General features: G+C 34.0%; 1 protein-coding gene across 3 annotated transcripts in view; it reads right to left on the bottom strand.

Moving 5' to 3' along the window:
* LOC110445656 overlaps positions 1–26,889 on the bottom strand; it is a 49,772-nt gene extending 22,883 nt beyond the window's left edge. Inside the window, exons 1-13 of one of the 3 annotated variants that reach the window (XM_021490381.1) lie at positions 26,348–26,726; positions 23,771–23,807; positions 12,652–12,780; positions 9,347–9,412; positions 8,503–8,730; positions 4,384–4,498; positions 2,754–2,901; positions 2,481–2,601; positions 1,872–2,064; positions 1,461–1,608; positions 935–1,160; positions 530–694; positions 200–342 (exon numbers count right to left, since the gene is read on the bottom strand). In XM_021490381.1, coding sequence (XP_021346056.1) covers positions 200–342; positions 530–694; positions 935–1,160; positions 1,461–1,608; positions 1,872–2,064; positions 2,481–2,601; positions 2,754–2,901; positions 4,384–4,498; positions 8,503–8,730; positions 9,347–9,412; positions 12,652–12,744 — 1,646 coding nt within the window. In that variant the 5' untranslated portion in view covers positions 12,745–12,780; positions 23,771–23,807; positions 26,348–26,726. Of the gene's footprint in view, positions 1–199; positions 343–529; positions 695–934; positions 1,161–1,460; positions 1,609–1,871; positions 2,065–2,480; positions 2,602–2,753; positions 2,902–4,383; positions 4,499–8,502; positions 8,731–9,346; positions 9,413–12,651; positions 12,781–23,770; positions 23,808–26,347; positions 26,727–26,837 lie in introns of those variants that run through there. The other 2 variants (XM_021490382.1, XM_021490380.1) reach the window with 2 other exon arrangements.
* Between the last annotated feature and the right edge of the window lie 626 nt (positions 26,890–27,515).

Raw genomic sequence — 27,515 nt, forward strand, 5'->3', positions numbered from 1 at the left:
ATATATCGATATGGTTATAAAGTAGCTAAACACTGAAAAAATCAGCGCTTTTGCAAATAATGTTTTGATATCATATGCACTAGGTCACCACAAAGCTGTAATATACAAAATCAGTAAAAACGATATATGACGCGAAAAAATGACAAAAACAACGGTTCATATCACACTGCTTTGTTTATATCATGTTAAATGTACTTACTCAGATATGGTACCGGTCGGGGACATGGAGGCCGAGAAGAGATCCTTGATGAAGTCGTTGTTACTGTTGAGGAGACATGCAATGAGGTCTTGACTGAGAGTATCCCTGTTCCTCTCTAAGAAGCCATCGGCATCGTACATCACCTGTTATACAATGTTTTAACATATTCCAATTGTAATTCCCTTCGTAGTGAGTAAGTATATGAGGACAGTTTGAAACATTTTTATAACATGGGCTATCAAGGAAATTTTCAAAAAAAATCCTAACTCATTTGATTAATATTTATCAACAATGGACTTATTTAGTAAGACAATATGAGGGAAGACGTACCTGTTCGGCATAATGGCGGATTCCAAAACTTGTCCGCTCTCCCATGGATTTCACATATCTGTGAGTATCCTTGCAGTACTGATTTAGTTTCTGTACTAACGTTACATCTGTCGACCTCGGAAAAATAGATTCCTCGTCCAGTAACGATAGAACACCGTCTGGTCTCTGTAATAGTACCATTTAATAATTATTAAGAAGACATAACTGGTTTTCTTCAGGCATCGTAATTCTTGAAAATGTATGCGATATGTTTTTTTTTTTTTTTTTTTTTTTTTTAACGAATACTGTATAACACGTTATATATTTTTACAGTGCTAGACTATATTTACTTAAGAAATAACTTTACGAAACAAGTGTTAGAACGGATACAAGTTCAGTCTAATAAAACCCGGAAGTCATGCCTACCCTGAATACAAGTTCAAGGACGTCATCGTTAGAGTGGTAGACGATGTCCCTCCACTCGACTCCCTCGAGCTCGTACTCTCGGCGTTCTCGCGGGAAGATGTAATCCATGAAGTACTGCTGTAACTTTTCGTTGGAGATATTGATGAGAAACTGATCAAAGGTGTTGGTGCTGAAGTTCTCAAAACCGGACATGTCCAATAAACTGATTGTTAGTCCTCGGGTGAAACTAAAAAAATGTCATAAGAGAGTATTAGATTATACACACGATATAAGCATTGCTTACAATATCTTTGTTTTTGTGCTTCGATAGTTGCTCCGTTTGAGCTTTATTTATTTAATTTGCTTGTGTTAATCATATTGATAGCTAACCAGTTGCAAGAAAAGGTGCCTGCATTATCTTCAAGAATTCTTACTGTTTTGCACATTTGTTTTGCATGTTGTCTCATTTATGGTATATTACACAATGTAATACTGTTCTACCCTTATCTGTGCATGCCACTTATCAGGTCCTATCCATCCTACTTACTGAGATGTCTTGCCATCTCGCTGAAGCCACAGTTTTCTGTTCACCTGACCAACAATCCACCCAAACAACCTGGAATATAGGTCTTTAACGAGGGCATCACGGCTGTCGTTTGCTTCCCTGAGATTTTTCCAGGACTGAATCCGTTCTCCTGTAAGTAAACATAATTTCGAAATTTGTTTAAAATGAATAGGGCATTGTATCTGCTGAAGTGACACAAACAACGGTAAATAAATTAGTAATAGATTTTTTTACTTTTTTCTCTCTCGAGTTGAAGATGTGTAAACAGCACGAGTTCTCATTTGGAAGGAAAAGCCTTCATTTGCAGACACTGACGTTACGGAACCGACATTAACTCCAGCAAACCTACCGATGATGAAGTAATGTGACGAATGTTATTTCCAGTTAACGTACCTTTGATGAAGTTAACGTTAGAGATAAGGGCCTCTGTGAGTTCCACCTCGTCCTCTATACCCAGAAGTTTGGCGACCGCGTGGAGAGGGTATTCGTCAGCTACAGTCACGCCATCTGTTTCCTCACACGGCATGAACACGATGTTGGCTAAGTGGAGCACGGATGCCAGAACGAGGAAAATTACAGAAATATGCTGCAAATTTAATAAACACAAAACTGGTATTAATACAAAATCGCAAGTCAATAAATTAGCTTCCAAGTCCCGCTATATAAACTTTTATCATATGTTTTATTTATTTTTACTAAAACGTTACATCATTTATTGACACTGCAATTTCTGCATAAAACAAATGTATTGCCTACTCCATGATATCACATATTATGTTTTTATGAAATTTATGGAAGGATGGTGTATCCTTAGTTTCCATTGCTGTTTGGAATGGAAATGTTAATGGTATACAAGCAGTTAAAGGAGTATAGATATTAAATTTGAATACTTTAGTTATTGTTATGCGTTTGATATTTTATACTTTGTAAAAGTACGGTATATGTATTTGTCATGTTGATGTTAATGGATCAATGCATGACATGCTGATTGAAATTACTTACCTCATCTGAAAACCCTATGTTTGACATAATCACTGTCAGTTCACCAAACATATTTTTGTAGTATTGGAACTCGTCAGAATCCCGGAACACCCCACATGTCGGGTCACCATCACGCATGATTCTGCAGAAATATATTAATGTTTTATGTTTTATTATTTGTAAAAGTTAATCACATTGTCAAAAAGTCATTCATTTGACTGTTTTCGCAAGTTGCAGGATGTAAAACATATCGTATTTTTATGTTGAATATCTTATTATCTTGCTCATTCTTACCTATGACAGTCGGGATCCTCAAGAAAGTAGTATAAGAGGCGATCCCTGGACATACCAGCGAACAGAGAATAAAACACGTGGAAGTTCTTCTCGCCCCTGTTCCGGTACACCACTCGTGATTTCTCTAGTATGTAGTCATCGATTTTGGCTATAGGAAAAGGAAGGTTAAAACCATTGACCTTACCGTATTGGTTAATACCTAGAATTTCTGCAAATCTGTCTCTTATCTGGAGTGGACTTTTGTATATTACGTTGGCTTCTTGTGTAAGGCTATTATCGAATTTTGGTAATTTGGAATAAAAGTTTGATTGTCATCAAGTTGATAATTATCTTATTCTTGCTACACTTTGCTGCAGTGTCATGATGTAATTGTGAAAATTTGGTGAAAATCATAAACAAAGTGATATTATACATGCATGATTTCTGTGACTATTTTAACATATATGCTATGTTAATAAAAAAAATTCAAACGATGTGATGTTAAGAGCATCATGCACTTATTTACACAGCTAAACATAAGATAGGAAGACTCATATCTGGTGATTTAATTGCTCATTAAATAACAATCACGCAATGTATGTACTAAGAGACAAGCTGATCAATAATGCCCTGACAAAGATTGATAATGATTAAAATTGACCTTTCTCATTGTCGTTAATAAGACATAGATATTCAATTAAAAATCAAAAGGTGTACACTTGTATAATGTCACACAGTTAAATATTTACCTTGTGCAGTGTAATACAATTCTCAACAGAAATGTAAGCAGTTTTGTTTTTGCTAATTTTGGCAATCAATTACGTTAATTCCAAAATTTATATTCGTCCTTTGAAAGGCCTTTTGTCAATAATTGGAAAGCAAAAGACCATCATTGGCTTTTGATCCCAACGTCATGATTAACGTCATTGTTGTTATGACGTCATACTCACCGCGCCATATTTAGGGTTGTTCTATATCTCATAGTTGACTATGAAAGTATTTATATAGTGGCAATGCAGAACAATTAAAAATGTTCAAAGCATTTAACTGCATTCTTTGCACAGTCATAAGGCAATGTCTTAGAGTTATTCCTTATAGAATTCAGAAGTACCGCTGATGACTATACATAACTAAACATATCGAATCCTGCTTAAAAGACAACATAGACAAAGCTTGAACATGGCTGGGATAAGTCTTAAGATAAAACCGGTAAGAAATGAAATACGATTCATATTCTCAAACTTACAACCAGCCTTTTTGTTTTTACTAATCAGAGTTTGTCTACTGTCTCACAGACGGTATTTCTGAGTTCAAAGTTCGATGGTTATCATAATACATAATAAGCGTTCACCATAGCATAATCATGATGTGACATAAAGCTTTGAATTAATTTTCATCGCAAAATAAAGTTTTGTCACTGAAATTCATATCCTGTGTTTTTCTTCAATTGTACTTAAATAAAATATGCAAACAGTTAGTATGCCACATAAAAGTGTTATTATTATGCTAATTAACTAATTAATTATTAATACATTATTAATGTAGTAGTAATTATATCATGATATATATGTTATAACTATGTAAACAATGTGTTGTGTATTAACATTCAAGGGAACCTATACACAATCTGATATGTTTTTGTAATTCCTACCTCCAAGAAGCGACCCTTCTTCTGTATAGTGAAGTTCTATAAATTTTCCAAATCGACTGGAATTTCCGTTGATAACGGTGGAGGCATTTCCAAAGGCTTCAAGTAAGGGATTTACCTATAACAACACGAAAAAACGAGTACAGCTAAAATATTATTTGATATATTTGAAAGGTGCTATGATCAATTGTCAATAAAACAATTGAAAAGTTCGAAGTTTGGAGGCATGGTAGTCTAATGGTAGGACGCCGGGCTCGTGACTGAAGGGTTGCGGGTTCGACTCAAGGCACTGTGTTGTATCTTTGAGCAAGATACTTTACTCTGCTTGTTCCAGTCTACTAAGCTGTAAATCAGTATGTGTTTGGGCAGTGCTAGAATTGTAGAAGGCTAGCTGTTAGCGCCGAAATGGCAGCTCCGGCTGTATCCTTCCCAGGGAGTTGAGTAAGGTATTGGCTGGTTGCAAAGGCCCTATAACAACGGATACTAATTTGTGAACCGCTTTAAGACGACCTACGAACTAGGTTGTGATAAAGCGGTTTATATAAGAACCTCGAATTATTATTATTATTATTAAAAGTGGCATTTGTTGATACCCTGTTGTATGAGTTAAACAGTAATGCATTATAGCATAGCGTATGCCATTATAATTCTGGTAGAGTTTCGTGCTAAACGTTGGCTTTGTAGTCCTCTAATATGATGTATTTATGTGTTATGTGATTGATGAAACAAGTCATTGGTCACATTTTCATATTGATATCATGCTTTAACCGACGAAATTAATACATTTCAATATCAGATATACATGCACAATAAAAAACGGTGACCTTTTTTGCCATTAAAATATTCAAAACATCTCCGCTGCATTTTTTTCTTTGATATCTTGGGATAATATATGATTGGTATTAAATAGGGGTTTTGCCAAGTATTTTAGTTTTATTGATTAGTTTAAAGATCTATGCTTCAGACTAATGAACATCTGTAATAAACCCTAAAATAACAGAATATGACATGTTGGGGAGATGACCTGTCGCAAATCGGGTTCTGACCTAGCATTTGATATAAATGCCCGAAATGTGCAATGTGCATATATTTCCTGCAGACATATTTATTACTTTGTTAGACTTATGTTAATCATATACACGGTCATCGTCTTCGGTTCAGTGTATGAACGACTCATACCTTGATATATATATTATCACCATGGTAATTAATGTACGATAAAGTTTTGCATACTTTACATATATACATGATGTTTTAGAGAGCTAAACACGGTTGTGCTATATATCGAGACAGGCGTGATTGACGGTCCGGTCTCAGATAATAATGACTTCGGTAGTCATAGACAAAAGATATACTCCGTCACAGGTAATGAATGACCTGTCACCCCCGGGACAGGTTATAATAGGAACAAGTCTCCCGGGGCTATCGGTCGCAGTCGATGGCGCGTGGCCATGGATCACTTATCTTAGTTAGGTCATGGAATAGTGCTAAAGTATCGTGTCTTATGGGTTTCTTAGATCATACTTGAGTCATGATTTTTTGTTGATAACATAACAGGATAAACATAATTGTAATCACTTCACATGACCTATGTAGCAATTAACTGCATCTTAGTTTATTTTTTTCATTTATTTCAAAACTGATAAAAATGTAATCAATATACGTTTTATTTGTTTAAGGAATAACACTTATCTAGATGTAACGCATTTTTCATTCATTTAAATTTGATAACATCTTTAATAACTACATGTAACTGTACATCTGTCTTTTATGAATAAACATGATATCGAACATAAATAAATTCTATTTTTATAAGGATATATATCACAAAAGCGTTACTTTATTAACCGGCCACTTTCAGATATTCTCAGTTCAAATTCTCAATTAGCGTTTATATAAGCGTTTATGTAAGCGTTTTTCAGTTTGGTGGTCTGTTAGACTTAATTTGCATAACTTTTCGCTAAGGCATGTAAATATTATGAGATTACAAAGAACGATAACTCAGGTGTGTTAATGGCTTAATCATTCGTATGGCCAGAGACAGAACACAACCATGCTCCCCAGGGAGTTGATAAATATATTGGCTGGTTGCAAAGGAACATCGAATTATTATTATTATGACTCTGATAACAAGGTACTGTATGCCCGATGGCGGAACATATGTAGTGTCTGTAATCAGATAATAAAGGTATCCATCTTATTGGTAAAAATACTTTTTAGAAACTAGAACAAATCTACATAGCAGATCCTAGTTAAGTCGTTTGGACCACGAACATTACTTCGAAATGAACATAATATTCCAACTATTACATATAACCTAATTACCATGACTACGAACTTATGAGTTCTATCAGATTTCTGTTAACGATATTTGCAGGGAGACAATTAAATTCTTATCAATATATCTGACGCTACTTGCATAATTATTTTCTGTCTATTGAATTTCGTTGTTCATGGACGATCTAACTGCCAATCATAGGCCAATAATCAAAATACACATTTGCATAATATTTGTATACAATGCATAAATGTCATATTTTTCGGTAAGAAAAAAGAACAAAATTGATAAATTGTTTGTTTGATAAACAGAATGAGTAAACACCCATGTTGACGCTTCGCCTAAAACATATTTGAAAGACGGCCTAAAAAACGACTTAGATAACGTCTTACTATTTTTTATGAATACTTACAAGATAATGGTTTATGTAATTATTGACAATGCCAGTAAGAGCGAAATAATAAACGTTACTCGAAGGGAAATATAGCCTAAACACACATTTAATATGTGAATAACAGCGAGTAGGATTATGCGATATATTTCAAAAGACAGACACCTTACTCATCAATTTGTCAGGTATTGTTGTATTTATTGAATATGCATGTAAGGTATTTGCACGTATTAATGAATCCTTCAGCTTGAAACATTATACGAACTGTTAGTTTCCTGCTGTCGAAATATGTCACCTCATTAAACAAAAATATTTCAAACTAACATTTATCATTTCAAACTTGATTAAAGTGAAGTATCGCGCTCATTAACCTAAACAGGAATTCCAGTTTAAGATATATAGTTCATATTCCAAATGATTGACAAGCTAGGTATATTGTTCAATATTTATAAGAATAATCAAAGCTTGAATGTGATAAAATGATCTCGAGGGTTTATTAAAGTATGCTTTAAAGCATCATATTAAAAGAAGTATATTCATGTGACAGATACATGGGCATCGAATAAGTGTAGTGCATCAGTTCAACATACAAAATATTAAAAGAATCCTGTTAGATTTAAAACATCATAGAGCACAGACTAAATATATATGCAAAAACAAAAGTAAATTAAAACAATACTGTCTTGTTTTGTGAATAAATTATCGGATGTTTATACAGTGTTTTGCAAAACACCAAACAATGCATACACTACACTTTGCAAACTCAGTTTGCAATGTGCTATTTTGGGCCGTTGTGATTTTTTTAGGGTCCACGGTGTTATCAAAACACCAACAAAATGCGTATCTGTAATTACACACAACTTGAAATGGGCAATTATGTTCTTTGCACCACCACCAATGTCGTGAAATAAAGAGTTTGATATGTTCACACGTCAAATATCTAATTAAAATATCCAAAAGATAAACCATGGTTTATTTTGATTGATCAAAAGGTGAAATCGATATTAATGGTTAAATCTTATTAGGAACGTTTACCATCTATTTATACGTTGTATGTATTAATTTTGATCAATATATATATATATCAAAGTTGACAATGGCGTACGTGTTATGATAACATATTTGACGTCTATATAATTTTAAACATCATAATACGGGCCATTGCGTAATGATCATAATTACCATTCATATCAGAATCACATAGGAAATGCATTTTACGATGATATCACAGTTCAGAAGAAATTCGGTATTTGGAGATGAAAGTCGCATCGTCTTATTGTTTGTCTTTGTATGAATAAAAACAAACTAATTTTTCAATGATAAAACCACAAGCATTGTAAAAGCAATACCATGATTTTCTATTCTGGAAATGTCAGAGGTATAGGTCCGAAAAACTCGAATATCTAACAAAGTTCTCTATCAATGACTGTACACACACCAAGGTGATAATTACCTGTACAATTTTGTCGAGTAGGTGTTTATCGTTACTCGGACTGATCATCATGAGGTGTCGTATCATGTACTTTGTACTTTCTGTTTTTCCAGCCCCGGACTCCCCACTGACCAGGATACACTGGTTCCTACTGGTTTCCAGTAGTGCCCTGTACGCGTGGTCAGCCACCCAAAACAGGTGAGGGGGCTTCTCAGATCGGACCAGCAGCTTTGCATACTCCTCATGGTTCTGAAATAAGGCAACGGGTATTACTTTCATGCGATTACTTTCGTAAACATGGTGTATCGTTGAACCTGCGAAGCATGCTCATTTTGCAATGTTTGATAATATGTATCACAGTCATAGACCAATAAAGCAAAGACATAAAAATCTACATAAACTTGTATGCTACCTTTTATCAAGACAATAGACTATTTCTCAAACGTTAATCTAGGTAGATATTTTCACTTTTCTATCGAAATGAAATTGAAACTTCGTCAAACCTGTGTGTCATGTTTTCATGATATAACATTTTCAGGCGTGTATGTAATTGAGTAGTTAGACGTTTCTAAACAACTGGTACCAAGTATATAGCAGAACAGCAACGACCTGTAAAAGAGGATATTTTCTCTCACTTTTTCATTAACCAACGCTTCACAGCTGAAAAGCAGTCTAACTTAGCAAATTGTATGTAATGTTAATGAAAATCACGACATTTTCTAATTATAGTTTTTAATAACGGCTAGATCACGATGATTGATGGTTTTGTAGATAAAAACGGCCCGACCTGTGCAAATGATTATATATGCAGCTGTACCATCAATTCAGATGTTGAGGTTGATACAGTCAAATAGTCGTTTCTTACCGTTTTCTCGAAAAGATTCAGAGGTTTACATGGATTTACAGCCACTAGAATATCGCCGATATATGTCTGAAATAAACAAACAGACAAACAAATAAGAAAAATATTGCTTCGCAAAAATTACAACATTCAGAGCTATTATACAATTGTTATAGTGTAGGAACTATGGTAGAAATGTTACATGGTATGTTCGGGAAAGAACTGTTGCAGTACAGCTATCGGGAAAGAACTATTGTAGCACAACTATAGGGAAGGAACTAATGAAGCACAACTATAGGGAAGGAACTAATGAAGTACAGCTATAGGGAAGGACCTATTGTAGTACAGCTATAATGAAGGGGGTAATGAAGTACAGCTATAGGGTATAAACTAATGAAGTACAGCTATAGGGAAGAAACTAATGATGTACAGCTAAAGGGAAGGACCTATTGTAGTACATCTATAGGGAATGACCTATTGTAGCACAGCTATGGGGAAGGAACTAATGAAGTACAACTATAGGGAAGGAACTAATGCAGTACAAATATGGGGTTTAAACCAATGAATTACAGCTATAGGGAAGAAACTAATGAAGTACAGCTATAGGGAAGGACCTATTGTAATACAGCTATATGGAAGGACCTATTGTAGTACAGCTATAGGGAATGACCTATTGTAGTACAGCTATAGGGAAGGAAGAAATGAAGTTCAACTATGGGGTTTAAACTAATTAAGTACAGCTATAGGGAAGGACCTATTGTAGTACAGCTTTAGGGAATGACCTATTGTAGTACAGCTACAGGGAAGGAAGTAATGAAGTACAACTATGGGGTTTAAACTAATGAAGTACAGCTTTAGGGTTGGAACTAATAAAGAATAGTTATCGGATAGAAAATAATGAAGCACAGCTATAGGGAAGGAACCAATGAAGTACATGTAAAGGGAAGGAACTGATGAAGTACAGCTATAGGGAAGGGGTAATGAAGTACAGCTGTAGGGAAGGAACCAATGAAGTACATGTAACGGGAAGGAACTAATTAAGTACAGCTATAGAGAAGAAACTAATGAAGTACAGCTATAGGGTAGGAACTATTGTAGTACAGCTATAGGGAAGGACCTATTGTAGTACAGCTATAGGGAAGGACTTATTGTAGTACAGCTATAGGGAAGGGAGTAATGAAGTACGACTATAGGGAATGATATATTGTAGTACATCTAAAGGGAAGGAACTAATGAAGTTCAACTATAGGGAAGGAACTAATGAAGTACAACTATAGGGAAGGAACTAGTGAAGTACAACTATGGGGTTTAAACCAATGAAGTACATCTATAGGGAAGGAACTAATGAAGTACAGCTATAGGGAAGGAACTAATGAAGTACAACTATAGGGAAGGAACTAATAAAGTACAGCTTTAGGGTTGGAACCAATGAAGTACAACTATAGGGAAGCAACTAATGAAGTACAGCTATAGGGATGGAACTAATGAAATACAGCTATGGGGTCTAAACTAATGAAGTACAGCTATAGGGAAGGACCTATTGTAGTACAGCTATAGGGAAGGAAGTAATGAAGTACAACTATGGGGTTAAAACTAATGAAGTACAGCTTTAGGGTTGGAACTAATAAAGAATAGTTATCACATAGAAAATAACGAAGCACAGCTATAGGGAAGGAACCAATGAAGTACATGTAAAGAGAAGGAACTAATGAAGTACAGCTATAGGGAAGGGGTAATGAAGTACGGCTGTAGGGAAGGAACCAATGAAGTACAACTATAGGGAAGCAACTAATGAAGTACAGCTTTAGGGTTGGAACTAATAAAGAATAGTTATCACATAGAAAATAACGAAGCACAGCTATATGGAAGGACCTATTGTGGTACAGCTATAGGGAAGGGGTAATGAAGGACAGCTGTAGGGAAGGAACCAATGAAGTACAACTATAGGGAAGGAACTATTGAAGTACAGCTATAGGGAAGGAACTATTGAAGTACAGCTATAGGGTAGGAACTATTGTAGTACAGCTATAGGGAAGGACCTATTGTGGTACAGCTATAGGGAAGGACTTATTGTAGTACAGCTATAGGGAAGGGGGTAATGAAGTACGGCTATAGGGAATGATATATTGTAGTACATCTATAGGGAAGGAACTAATGAAGTACAATTATAGGGGAGGAACTAATGAAGTACAACTATAGGGAAGGAACTAGTGAAGTACAACTATGGGGTTTAAACCAATGAAGTACATCTATAGTGAAGGAACTAATGAAGTACAACTATAGGGAAGGAACTAATGAAGTACAACTATAGGGAAGGAACTAATGAAGTACAACTATAGGGAAGGAACTAATAAAGTACAGCTTTAGGGTTGGAACCAATGAAGTACAACTATAGGGAAGCAACTAATGAATTACAGCTATAGGGATGGAACTAATGAAATACAGCTATGGGGTCTAAACTAATGAAGTACTGCTTTAGGGTTGGAACTAATGAAGAACCTATAAATGGTAGGAACTAATGAAGTTCATATATAAAGAAGGAACTTATGGAGTACAGATATAGGGAAGGAAGTAATGAAGTACTACTATGGGGAAGGAACTAATGAGGTACGGTTATAAGGATGGAACTAATGAAGTACTTTTATAGGGAAGGAAGTAATGAAGTACAGTTAAAGGGAAGGAACTAATGAAGCACAGCTATAGGGAAGGAACTAATGAAGTACTGCTATAAGGAAAGAAGTAATGAAGTACAGCTATAAGGAAGGAACTTATGAAGAACAGCTTTATGATATGAGCTAAAGTAGAACACCTATCGAGTGTTCTGTTACAGGGTTTGAACTATTGTTGTAAAACTTTATTGTGCTACTTTGTAGGCTAGGAACTGTTGAATAACTGTAATACAGATAGAGAAGCAACAGTTGTAGTACATGCATAATGTAGGGATCATTGATGTACAGATATGCGTTTGAAGTTATTGTATTTTAGTTCTTTCCACCAATAATCTGTTGTGTTTCTGTATATCTGCGTGATTCCCTAAAAATCTTGTTCATAGCTGTAGATTTTCCTCTTTTAACGTTAATTGTAATAAATGCTAATTCATCATATTTTAGTGATAGCGTTAAAAATAGAAATAAATGTTTTCCCAATCTATAGTTTTTGTACATGATATTTATAAACCGGAATATAATATCACATCCATAAGATGATTAATCAAGTTGAATTTAAAAAAAAAAAAAACAGTTTTTACCTTCTTTTCCTTTTTATACCTCAGTGATAAAATTTGTTTATGCATAAAACATATTTCTATAAACGTATGTGTTTTTACTCACATAATATTTATCTTTATGGAATCTCCCTCTCAGCGCCTGGACAATGGTATTCTCATCCAGCACCTCGAGGTGGCTAAGGTCATCTGGCCTCATTGCTAAATGTGTAATCCTACGTGTTGATCATAGTAACTGAAAGTAAGATCGCACAGTTCTTGAGTAAACATTAATCCAGAGAGAATTGTGTCTATTCTTTACCATAGGTAATATTTCATATCCAGGAAGCCACAGGATGGAAACTAAATGACACACGGAACCTCAAAATTGTTTACAAAAGATAAATCCAGAAACTGATGAAAAATCCAAGAATATCCATGTAATCTCCCAACCTTAGACCTGATTTACTTTCTTTTGCAATATGTTTTCATTACAGGATATGGCATACAGGTAGAGATGAGAACAGATTAGTGGAAGCCATTTTGTTGTGTGGAGCAGACGACTACCCTCTCTGTTCTGAGAGCCAGGTTGGGCGGTGCTTTCCTTGTTCACACTTTCGGCTATGTCACGTGGTTTCTTACCTGTGTTTTATCGTCGTTTTACCTGATGGATACCTGACAGGTGAAGGGAGCCATGATAAGTTTATCGAATAGAGAGCCAAAATACGTCATAACTTATTGTACAACATATACATTTGTTACTAACATCGCAATTTTGGGCGCGCTATGACACGTAATTTCAATTATTGAAAATAACTTCAAAAGTAGGTTAATAAACTGATTTAGTTAATAGCCTATGCTGTACTTTGTCATGTTGTAATTTTATTCTGCTTCGTGTTTTCTAAGGTCACTGTTAACACGGACGTAGTTATGTTTGTAATGGGCGTAGAATACATATTCCTGAAACCAACAGCAAGATAAATGTCTGTGTCTTAAACTGTCTCTCGCGCGTAATGTAGCTATACAGGTCCAGTGTCGTTTTCTCTATTAATTAGAGCAGGAGTATTATGTCAGTTTCACTAATACAAATTGTTCATCTAGTATATGTTATGTAGAAATTGAAAATTACGAACAATAAAACAAGTAAATGTTAATACTTAAACTTAAAGTGCAGGTACATTGGTAGCATTTCTAAAAGCAATTTTAATAAGTTAACTGCGTATAAATAAAACAAACAAACATAAATAGTCGTAAATATCATGTTCATGACGATATAAACAATGTTCTGGTTATATTGATATTATGGTTTTAAAAGATAATAACAATAAGATATATATAACTATTTAAAAAAATATATAGTGATGAAGTATACCCATGAATGAATGAATTTGAGAATGAATGAATGAATGAATGGCATACTATGAATCTATGTTTAAAAAACTAAATAGAAGCTAGACGATGACATTTTTTACAAGGGTCTATCAATAGAATTAGATCCTTTGACCATTCGCGAATCAGTTCTATTGACTGACTCGTAAGAAAAAACTTTACCATATAGGCTGATACAATTCAAAATAATGATGAAAAGTAAAATGTAAAAACGTCTGAAATGTCAATATTTTCGAAAACATACTATAAAGGTATAAAATCCTGAATGTATCGTAAGGGAGATTACTAAGTTTACCATAAACTCTTCGAGAGTAATTAACATTAAAAATGAAATACGACTCAACATAAAACCCACTTCCTGTAAAGTTTCGATTGAATTTAAAAAGGAACATCAGAACTTCTTATTCCGACATTTGAATAATATAATGATATAAATGTTCCATGATTTATTAAGTCTGAATAGCTTCCTTGTTTTTTGCCTAAGCTATAATGACATAGCTCATCTCGAAACCTTCAATAATTACTAATAAGTATCCCAGTATTCCATATTATAAAAGGATGTTTTAAGTTTGTAACACCTTCACAGCAGACAATTTAAAAACGAAGTGCTTAAGGTGCTATGTGTATCAAAGGAGAGCTATCAAATCTTAGGCGTGAAGATTGATTGTTTCATCGCTTGCATCTTAATATCATTATCAAATTTGAAAGTCAATGTATCGTGTACCAATGATACGAATTGAATGGTTATCTATTGTGATAACGTCAGTACAAGCACGCCACAGAAATGTCCAGTAGATGACAGGCGCATCCATCATATCATAGAAACAGCAAGCATTCACCTGAGCTATATAGCAATACACTAGGATGCTAGATATTCGTCACCATATTGGTGCTTTGTCGGAGGTATTACTAGGTTTACTCCCATGCCACGTCGCATCACTGACTTTCAATGACAACGATAGCGCTCAAAAGTAAGGAATGGACGCGTTTTAACGGCTGCTGATAAGTTTAACAGTTGTATCAGTTTTCTTGAAATGTGTTTCATATATTTTCATTTGTGTTGCCCGCTTTATTCAAACAAAATACAAACGCTCTCATTTTTAAATTTCTAATAACCAAAGCTCAATAATAGTATCTATATTCTATTTTCATCCTTAAAGTAAGCATAGTGGTAGTATTTTGTAAACAAATGGTTTGTAACCTACATCTAAATCAAGTTTAGAAGAATGATGAGGACAGGGCAATATTACTCTTAATAACTAATGTTCCTTGATGTTCCGTTGTTTTAAAAACGAAATATATTACTAGAACTAATCCTAGCTATACATAGCGGGCAGTGATGATGAAATATAGACGCTAACCATTCCGGAACACCTGGTCTAATTATCATTATACTATGCAATGGTCTCTATTTAAATATCTCCTTTGTCCATGTTTTGCACTGGTCTTAACGATTTCTAGTTCGAATTATGGTTTGGTTGACACTTATTCTTTGTTGGTTTTAAAGCTACATGCATTCACTATGGATGAGTCTGAGGCGTGTACCTGCTTTCCTGTGTTATTTGTTTGACCTTTTCTGGATAATGAAATATCTATAATAATATCGCTTTTGAAGCAGGTTATTGCCTGGTGTGATGCCCTCTCTGTGTGTATAAGGGTTGTTCTTACATGTTCTGACACCTATCATTAGTAGATGCCGCCGTTCGAGCCTCGGGCGATACATGGTGATCATTTAATGGCTGACATATATTATCGGGCACTGTGGACCACTGCACACCGTGACTCTGCCCCTCAATAAAAAACACTATCGTCCATAGTGTTGACATCACAATGTTACCTTTACCTACGCATGTGAAGAGGTCGATGAGAACAAGTTAAATATGTACCACCAAAACTATTTATGAAATAGTATTAATTTAAGGATGAGCTGCTGCTGACTTTTGGCATAACCGCCATTTCTTGCCTATTTTATGCTTCGTTACTTTCCTTGGACACCCAATACAATCGTTTATATAAATTTACAGAATGCTAATCAGGGTAATTTCCCTTGAATTAAGGTATCTGTTTTTATAATAAACTAACATTTATGATTGCAATCATTTAATATAGCTAATAATAAATATCGAAAAGTAATTAACAATGTCGTCGCAATACCGATAGCCGTCGTTATTTACTATAATTTATACATGCAAGGCGTCCCCGAAAACTCCTTGTATATTATCGCTTAACATAGCGACATATTCCAAAGGTTTCTTCATGAAGTTAGGCATGAGCGCTGTGGAAAGCCATCTTAAATTGTTGAGGCAAAGTAATATCGCAAAGCCTAGGTGAAATATTGTAAACTATGGGCACGAACACCGCAATCGGAAGACGGAAGGAAGCGTTGAAGTTGATGAGAAAACTGTCGGACATACACTCCGGGTGGTCTGACTTTGATGGTTGGGAATAGACTACAATTGCAATCCCTTACTAGCACTTTTTTGGTGTATTTACTTTCCATATTAAAATCTTGAAACTTTGTACAAATTTGAGGCATTTTTGTTGATAATTGGTATGTGTCTTCAATATTTGATATCAAAGACCATATACATAGTCTTAGGTTTTTAAACATTTCAACAACTTGGCAGTAGCCTGTTTATTGAGATTGCTCGTAAAGGTCATTGGAAGGGGAAACCGCAAAGCATGTGGTTAGCACACAAGATTTAAAGGAAAGGTGCAACTGCTGAATAACAGACGTAAACCAACTTAAATTAAAATATTGCTGCGCTTTGGTTCTTTTCAAACTCTTTCCTTGATGTATTACAAACTGTAAAAATGCCCAAATTATGCAAGGTACATTTTTGTAGCAGGCCGAACCTACTTCAGAATAGGTAAATAATAAAATGCCAGTGCTTCGACCTGCTCAGTAAATGAACTAGTAAATAACTATTGTCTCCTTATATTTAACAGAGTCAATCAAAAATAGTTTGAGAGGATAGCTAAAAGATTTAGGATTCTTATATCAGACAACTAACTATAAATCTATTATTTGGACGCTTATCTCAAATTTTGTTATTTTATTTGACGACGAAAGTGAAATTTGGTAAATTTATTTATTGGTTGAAAATTATCATAACATTTTCCATCTTTGAAATAGTGAATTAATACCGAAAATGTACGGGACATGTCATTAAAACAGGTAAATGTAAAGATGACTCCTAATATTACATTCCTTTTTATTGTTTATACTGTTTGTTCAAATGCAAGTTTGCTTTTGTCAGATGTAAGGGGGAATATTCACTATTAGAGTTGAATATTTGAATGCATCATGAAAGATTGAGAAAACTCACATAATGAAATATGTTAAATAATGCTTCTGGCACAAATTAAAATAGATATAAGTCAGCGCTTCAACACAAAAGGACGGAACCGGATTTCAAGATCTGAACGATGTGTTTGCATCACGTGCTTGAATTATTGGCTATTAACATTCAAAAGTGACCTTTACAAATCAGCCCAAAACACTGCTATTTTATTATTGTTTTAATAAAATAGCAGTGCAAAGTTAGTATATAGTAGATACGAACCGGTTTTATAACTACTGTTAAACGCTTATCTAGCAGTCACATTAAATCTAAAATTGTCAGTAGTAACATTGACATTACTTGTTTCCCTTTATATGTACCACAGGGTAAAATATCGATCATCAATCGATTTCAGACAGACAGTTTAATATTAAACGTGAAACATTTAACTTTGAAAACCCCCCACTAAATTTCACATTTATTTTATAATAATTGATAAAAATTTGAAGAACACTCTATCATTTTCCTATCGACGTGACAGGAAACAATTCTCTATTAAATTGTTTTTTTTTGTTTAAAATTGATAAGAACATCAATCAATATTCGTTTAAACAGCCTTACATGTGATAGATATCGCCATAAAGAATATTTATTACTGTAGACGACATGAGATAAAAAGATGGATGTATCATAATTTTTAATCATGAACATGGGTTCAATGATGTTTAAGGTTCAAATTGTAAAGTAAATACAGCACTTACTTTAGTACAAGTAATGCTAGTATGATAGGAGTACGTGTCTATGTCATAAATTTCCACATAAGATCCTTTTTAAGGTTAATATGACGTTGACGGATAGTTTTATGAATAAAACAGTAGCAAAGAAAACAAACACGCACTGTATGAACACAAATAACAAAATAATATTTTCTATGATTATAAATGGACCGTAAAATAAACATAAAACAAATGAAAACAAAGAACAATACACTTGGTACAAAGCTAACGGCAAGTGAATATCCTCTGTCAGCTAGGTGATGGGAGCCAGCTGATCTGGCGGTCAACACAGTGACGTCATAGTCCTTTCTGAGACGCTCTCGCTGCCATATAGAATGTGTAAACACTTGTATACCTCTATGAATATGTGGGTGTTATTATTGATTTAAAAAATGTGCAATCTACGACATTGAAATAACCCACCAATGATCATTATACAATACAATAAATAGGATTGTCAAAGAAATCGATATTTTTTCATGAAATTTGTTTTTACAAGTTTTGTTCAAATAAAGGGTCTTCTATCAGTATCTGTTGACATAACGAAATCATGTTTAAATTGTTTTGAAAAAATAATTAAAACATGCATTATCAATATAAGACAATTTCAGGGGTAATATTGTTTTTCGACAAGGCACATTTGAATCAATGTGGATTTACACAAGCGGTTATGCATTGCAATAACACCATCACATAATCGCATAAAAGTCACAGAGACAAATATTTAAACGACCTATTATCAAACCTTGTGCACGTGTTTTATTTAATGTAAAGTGCTATGAACGTTGCAATAATTTTGAAGGTTTATATAATATACATACAGAGCAAATGCCAATATATATCTGACTTAATTTATTGGCAGTAGATGTAGAGATGTGTTAAGTATCAGGGCATTCATATAAGCATCAATTTCCCAGACATAATAAGGAATGAAAAATCAAGAGAGGAATCGAGCGGTGAGAAAGTGCAACTTTCGGGCATTCGGAACCTTAATTCCAGACACAAAACGTCGGAACTTGATACAAAATGATACAATTATGAAAAATAATTAAATCCGCCAATCATTCTTCATCGCATACAGCTTCTTTCTTCAATCTGCTACCAAGTCCAGATAAAGTTGATAGTTCACTAACAAACTAAGACAACAATCTGTTGATTATTACAAGCACGAAAATCCCAAAATAGGATATGAGGAAAGTGATCATAAAACACAACCCATGTATTCTCATAATTTTCAAAACTCTTCAGACATGATCCTTCATTTTTGCATTCAGTGTCACTGTTGTGTCAAAAATGGACGAAATATACATAAAGTCAATAAGTGTTTACGCCTTTCTGCATCAACAAAAACAATTAAACAGGTGCTTTATTTCTTCCTATATGTTATGATTATTTTGTTGTACTCTATAATAATAGCCAACACTCCACAACCAATTGTTAAGAACTGATTTTATACTATTGTCATATAAATACCACGTAAATGATGCACGCTCTCTTCAATAGATACCTTCTCTCACAAGAAAACTGACTACGTTTTGAAGCATTTAAATGATGCATGTATCATTAATCAAGTGGATGTATCCAATTTATAAAATGATACAGCATGTATTGTTTGATACAACTAGTATTGTTTAAATCAAGAATCAAGAATCATACATGGTAGATTGGCATTAAGAATAATTAAATATTGAAATGTTGACATGTGTCCAGTTTGATGTTTTTATGTGGTCTAGTCAATAGGCACGGTCATGTTTATTATTTATAGATAATTAATTAAAATCAATTAATATGTGGTTTTGAGAAGTTGCTTGATGGATCTAGTGTCGGAAATTCTACAAAGGTTGATTAATACTTATGACATGTCAAACGCCAGGAATTCTGATAGTTATGGAAATACACGTATTATTTAATCGGTCGACGTATGGTTTGCCCCTATTTACTTATTTTATTACACCTACACAGATTCAGAGATAAGTAGTTACTTCCGGCATTTTACAAAGAAATAAAGTGTGAATGCACAAATAACAATACCCTACTTGCATTTAATATTTTGGAATTTTCATAAGCCGGTAAACGAGGTCTACGCAAAACGCTGCCGAGCAAAACAAAATGAAAAATGATTAGTGTTGAACCGTTTTAACTTTTTTATTTATCTTAATCCGACGTCACATTACTATCTTGCAGTTGTTTATTTTATTTCGTGTCTACTGTGGTCAATATGACGATATTGAATGAGGCAAGTTGCACCAATGTGACGTGAATGCATTCACCACATGTAGTCATGTGATACAACTATATCTTATAAATAGAGATTTCATCTTCACATTAAAATCTTATAGTTATGCACATCTTGGCGATATTAAAATGACATCATCTTATTACATGTAAAAAGAATGGAATATGAAACTGTTTATTGAAATCTTGAATATCATCGGTTTTACAACGGAAAATAAAATATTGAATGCATTTGTCTACAAGATCAAAATTGACCAATCAGTGGCCCGATATAAAATCAAAACACCTGGCGTCGTGTCAACATAAAAGAAACAAAATCAGACCACATCCAATTCGAACTAAAACGCTAAATGATACAGACAGGCTCAAAGTAAACTCTTAAATCAACAGAAACAAACCACGAAAGCCACAGAAGCAATGGATGGCGAAACCCCCATTTGATGTTTTCTGTCTGACAAAGATAAGCTAGTACATGTAGGTAGGCCACTAGCGGCAACTGCACTCATATCTATGAGATCTGCCGCAGTAAATGGAAGAAGAAGAATATTATCTATGATAGACACTGACGTTTTTGAAATTTGTTAATAGATATCCTTTCAGCTATTGCTCAATCATCCTTTCGGAAACATTAATAGAACGAAAAAACGAATATAGAAACCCTCTATCAATGATTCAGATTAATATTATTCATATATATATATGCATTAAAAAGAATGTGTTTACTTTCGCATGAATTTATAACAAGGCACAATTCATAAGAAATTGCACACTCTTCTTACTACAGTCCATTTGGTTGTTTTTACATTTTTATTCAACTGCAAGTTTGTTTTTGTCAGATGTAACGGGTAATATTCACTATAACTGTTAATTGAATATTTGTATGCATCATGAAAGATTGAGAAATCTCACATAATGACATATATTTAATAATGCTTCTGGCACAAATTACATAGAAATGAAGTCAAAGCTTCAACACATGAGGACGGAATCGGATCTCAATATCTGAACGATGTGTTTGCTGAATAAGGTGCTTGAATCTAAAAGTGACATATTCCGTCTTTGCGTATTGCAGAGTTATCTTCGCTTGGGAGCAGGTATTGATTCTTACGTCACTTGTTTGTGAGAGTAACGTCATCAATTTTTGAGAAAACGACGTAATTTTCTCGCACAAACCAATGACGTACCAATCAAAACCTGCTCCCAAGAAAAGATAACTCTGTAATTCGCAAAGACTGAATAAAAATCCGCCAAAAACAAAGATATATATTAAATTCTATAACATAAAATGTTGAGGGGGTGTCAGAATTAAAAAAAAAAAGTTATGAAGAAATGTAGGTTTTAAAAGAATGCTGGCTAATGTTTAACGCGGAGCTATCCGTTAAGGTAATGCTAAGAAAAAAGAACACACATTAATCTCTATTCACCTCTTGTAATTATAGCCTAACACCTTTAAGTTCTGTACTCACTAACCCACATTTAATACACAATACTAAGCTTTGGCACATCTTTCTCAATTCTAATATTACGGACAAAAGCTCTGTAGAAATTACGTCATAACGTTTGCTTTGTCATGCACATCAGTACGTAAGTGGTTTTTTTGTGATGAATGAGGGCGACTTGAATGTTTTAAACGAACAGGCGGCAGTATTATCCGGTTGATTAATTTTAATCCGTAGGTCATTAGCTATTCATCGCCTTTCACCGTTTTTGTTTTCGTGGCTGACGTGCACATTTTAAACAGTTTGATAGGTAAGATTCAATGAATTAGAAATATAACATAGCGACAATATAACAATGTATCATACATGTATTCCCAATATATTTACAGGTGAAATAGGTTTTATTATTTAAATAAAAGGCAAATAGAGTTTTCATTACTTAACTTCTGTATAAAAGGCAAATTACTTTACATTATTACTGTCTTTTTTAAACAAATATGAGCACCGTCACGAATTAAAAAGAAGATGGGTTCCAGCTAGGATAATGAATTATATATCAATCATTTAAAATTGCCAATTTAAATTTATATATTATTAGGATACTAATAACTACTGTTACAATACATTTATTTGGCATTGGCCAGTTGATATCATATCATAATTTGATTTTAACTGATCAGATCTCATCCGGTGCCATGCAGAATGATGACTTCTATTGTAATTCTAACTTACTAGTAGAAAAGAGAACTACGACAAAAGTCACAGCAAGGGATCATACAAGATTGTCAGACACCAAGGAATAGTGATAACAATAATAAGTCACACTGATATAAGGGAAACTACAAATAGCAAGTACATGTTAACCAAATAAACATCAAACACTGCAAAACTGCTCGGGATTTTGAGAAATATTTTCGTCAAATAATCCTGTTTCGTATCAGAACGCTAATTGGTCAGTGCTATCTGATGACGTTCATTGGTTAAAAAACAGGACATTCTTCCATCACACTGCGGACAATCTCAAGTACGCTTAACCGTTTACATGAATTGACTAAGCGGATAATATATGTTTCTGTCTAGGATTGTTCTGAAAGTTTAGTTTCTGACACATGACGCTTGAGTAGGTCAAAGGTCAATGTCTGATTTGCATGACTGCTCCAGACAAAACGGATAGGTCATTAAAGTCCACATACGTTTGTTAGATTCGTCTTGCTTGCATGTTTGCATCGACATGTTTGACCATTGGTCAGTGAACATTTTGCTTTATAGCTTGTCCCTTTTGTGGTAAAACACATGTTGATGACAGGTAATTACCATCCTGTTCAAGGTAGACGCCATGTAATCTTTATACCTTTACATCAAATACTTGGATATGTTAAGTCTCTCAGAAGCAACAACTTCGTGATTTCATTTCTTTTCCAGTGTTCATGTTTGCAGACTTGCTTACTCTTTCTTAGCTCGTTCGTGACCTATATACAAAGATAATGTACTTTCAGAATTTACCTGGAGACAACATGATGAGAGTCACGTTTCACCTATCCGAACCACATGATATGGCTTCCGGTAAATTTATTGAGATGCATGTCTTTCCGTTTTTTGTATGTCTCGTCTGTTTTTTGGGGCATTGTTTTGGAGCTCCGATAATGACCAATGTGTTAAACGCTGTGATATACTACCCTGTCTTATTTAAAATAGGGAAGCATGTGTCTACGAGAATGGCTCGACATATACAAATAAGGCATTTGTTAATAGCAATGTACGCCTAAAAACATTAGTAAAAGAATCATAGATAATACATTAATAAAAGGTAAGAAAATATACAACAGGTGAAATAAGGTTGTGTAGACTCTTAACATTGCTTGTTTGAAACAGAAAACGAAGTGTTGCGGTTCACAGTAATTGTTGTATTTTTGACGACAACAGGCGACTTCATACCGCGATTAACAGTGTATCTACATGTCGTCGTTTCCCATACAATCATTAGCCAGTACGACAAGGACAAACCGCACATATAACATTTGTTTTGGCGTTAATAAAAACACCACAACCACACATTTTGCTGAATAAGTAGCGAGGCGGACAGTTAGCGTGTGTTCAGACATACCACATGCTGTAATACGTACATAAATATATACTGTTGTTCGTATCATGTTTGGCTTCCTGGAATGAATCACACAGAACGTAATGAATGAGTTTCCTGTACAAGACCACGTCCTATAGATCAGATGGGATCTCACTCATAATCATTTGTATGCGAACTAGTGGTTACTTTGTATAGTATTGTTATGAGAGGAAACATCATTTACTACGAATATATCGTTAAGAGAGGAAATGGGTCCTTTTTGATGCTTACCAATAATTCATATCTAAAACAATAGTTGTTTGTGATATCGATCAACTGCCAGTAAAAAATTTATGGGACTAAGCTCTTTTTGCGGTTAAGTATAAAATGAATTTTAAGAATAATTTATTACGTACAACAGGAACATGAATCATATCTTTGAAATGTGATTGTGAAATATCTTTTTTGCCAGATTTCAACCTCATAGCACATAACAATATGATAATAACAATAATATTATAATAGATATGCTTGGATTTGCTCTTTCATGGTTTACATGAAATACTGGTTTTATAATAAATTATGTGTATGTCAAATTTGTTAGATTTTAAAATAAATTTGATTTCATTAGACCTTTAGTACCTATAATGAGTCGTAAATAAAACGAGTAGCCCTATGATGCAGTCAATATTTAATTAGAATAGCTTTCGGTTTATATAATGTAGAACGGAATTTACAAGACCTGTTACTTCATCGACAATGACTTTAATCCACACACAAAGATATTATATTGTTTTTTGTTTGAGATAACTTTATCCAGTATCTTGCACGCCTTACCTCTTGTAGAGCAGGTAAGTGTTATGATACAATAGCAATTTGCTGTTTCAATACAAAATCTTAAGATCTAAGTATCATAATGGTCTTGATACAAGTAAATACGTCTTGTTCATCAGTATATTTATGTAAGCACAGCTTTCAAGAGAGGATGCTTTAATGTAAGCTATATATATGTACTACTGTCGTCATAAGCTGATCTTTACAATGTGATTTACGTATCCTTACATGAGTAACAAAACATATATGCTGTTTTTATAGTTGTGCCCTACAAAAACAAAAAACGTTTTCCCTTCCGAAGCACCTGGCGTCGCCTCCATTTTATTTTTTGTCCTGCCTTTTGTTTTGAGGTCTCTTCTTTATTGTAATTTAGTATCTGGTTTTGTTCTTGTATGTTGTTGCATGATGGTGTCGTTATATTTCATTCTATTTTACTGATCGAATTATGCCCATTGTTAGAGACAACACCTGATGACCAGATTTCTATAACATTAACATGAATAATTAGCTCAGTACGAGGATCGCATCTTGTTACAAACGTTACATATCTAATCTCTAGGAATAATCTGAATACGCATAGGATTTAACTACTCAGACATTTACCATTTATTAAAAATGTAGCAGTTTAATTTCCTGTCTAAATTAAACAAATTGTCTAAATCTATCTCTTTCATTAAATCATTAATAAATTCTCAATCAATTATGGACATCTGAAGATTTAAAATATTTCAATAAGTCTATTAGCATTTATATCTTACGTACAATTGTATACCTATACAAGACTTGTTAATTTTTACATTGTACCTGACGGCCTTTGATTACAATTGTCGTGCTTTAAAGAGAATGTCGCCAAACTCAATTACATATGCAGTTAATTCTACGTTATGACACCTAAAACAAAGGATGTATGTATATTCATATTACGAGTGTGATGACTGCCGAGACGGTACGTAGGAATTTTGACATGGAGAATAATATTTTAAATGTACAACATACATATGAAAGACTTATTTATGAGTTGTAAAAGGGTTTCTCCGCAAGAGCATTTATTGACAATATGATATTAAGGCAAAGAATTATGCTAATATTTTTCGTTATGATCTCAATTTTGCATACATGTTTATTAAACGCAATATTATGAATAGGTAGTAGATGTGAATAATCTAATATAAGGGTTTTAGTAGACACAGACAATAGCAGTCAATATACACAAAACATCTAACCCCCTCGCGCTAACCCCTCCCTCAAAAAAAGAAAGGAAGCTAAACACAAATATTTGCAATAAGTTAAATTAACAACACAGATATATGGTTTAAAACAATAAGATAATGTTGTGATAATGATAATCAGCGGGATAAAACAAGAGTTCATTACTACTATGCTGATCATAAAATTAAGATGATATTATACAAACTAGGGGGAACACACAACATTATAGGTATGGGTACTCTTGCTAATGGGTCTTTGTGTGTCCTGTATATGATTGATCTATGGGTGACAACTGATCGGGGAACAATACATATGTAGATTATATTTACGTTTTGGAACATATCACATGAAACAAAACTGGTTTATTAAGTGAACACATACATGTACCATCATAGTAAGACAAATATTGGGCAATTTGTCCAGCTATATCTTCAGCGAAACAAGTGAACGTTTTCATTAGAAATTCTTACACAAAATATGGCAGCTACCTATTTTTCATAAAATGATTGTTCATTTATGCAAATCGTATGTCATCTTGTCGCTTCTTTCATATATGATTTATGCGTTTGTTTACATAATAAATATGTATCATTACCCAGATTCCTGCCGAAACGTCACAGCAGCATTATGGTCCCACGATGTGTTCTTCCGAAAATGTTCTTGTCGCAACTAATGAGGTTCTCAACCTTTCAATGATTTGTTTATCCTTGTAATCCAAGTTCTCAAATTATGTCAAAACTGACGTATTGCAATTGCTTCCAGTATTACGTGCAAGCAATTAGTTCGCGATTCCTTTAGCTACACCACACTGTATACTAGTAGTGAAGACATAATGACATTTTAGAATATCCTCTGTGCATTATAACAATGTAAGTTTGATGTGAATTCTTCATGCCGTGAAGTATTTACTAACTGACTTGGTGACGACGTTTAATCTAATTGTGACGTATTTCGTGCAAGAATGATGAACGATTACCGGTCTCGAGAGGCGGGGTAGTACCGGTAAAGACCAATACTTCATTGGACAAGCCCCGACTACACACCACAACAATTAAACATACTGCAATTTTAATGTATGACCTCACCTGTGCACACCTTGAATTTATCCGCATGTGTCCTAGTGTCGTCCTACAGTACAGTCCAGTAAGACTCCCAAACTTGATAATTTGAAGCCCACATACAAAATTTATTACTTTACGTTCTTAAAGTGATACATTGTTTACACGATCTTTGATTCGTTACCACATCACATTCCTCACGTAACCTTACTAGATATGGTTGGTGATATAATTAGTATATAAACACATGCATATGATCAGGTAATACAATAACAGGGCAGTTAGAGAAATCAGCCAAGTGTGACGGGTTTAAGTGTGACAAACGTGTCCCCATTTGTCAGGTGATATGTTACAGGACTTTGTTAAGTTCTTAACCACCATCAAGTATAAGTGATCTACATAACACCGTATGTATACAACTAATGTTTTTACATTTTTGTTATGGTAACTTTGGGAACATTTATAAGTAGTGTTTTATTGCTTAATGACTTAAGCATGCATTCTCAGTAGTCAGTTCCATGATTTATGAATTTTGTTAGATAAATTAAGAACGAAATATCTACACCTTACAAGAACAAACTTGGAACTACATGTCAATAAGACAATAGTAAAACTGAGGAGATGCTATATGCTTTGAAGGGGTAAAGCTTTCCCTATCATATAAAGGCACGTTATGATGATATTTCCTATTAAATTAATGAAAAT

The sequence above is a fragment of the Mizuhopecten yessoensis genome, unplaced genomic scaffold (assembly GCF_002113885.1).
Source record: "Mizuhopecten yessoensis strain PY_sf001 unplaced genomic scaffold, ASM211388v2 scaffold2329, whole genome shotgun sequence".
NCBI lineage: Eukaryota > Metazoa > Mollusca > Bivalvia > Pectinida > Pectinidae > Mizuhopecten > Mizuhopecten yessoensis.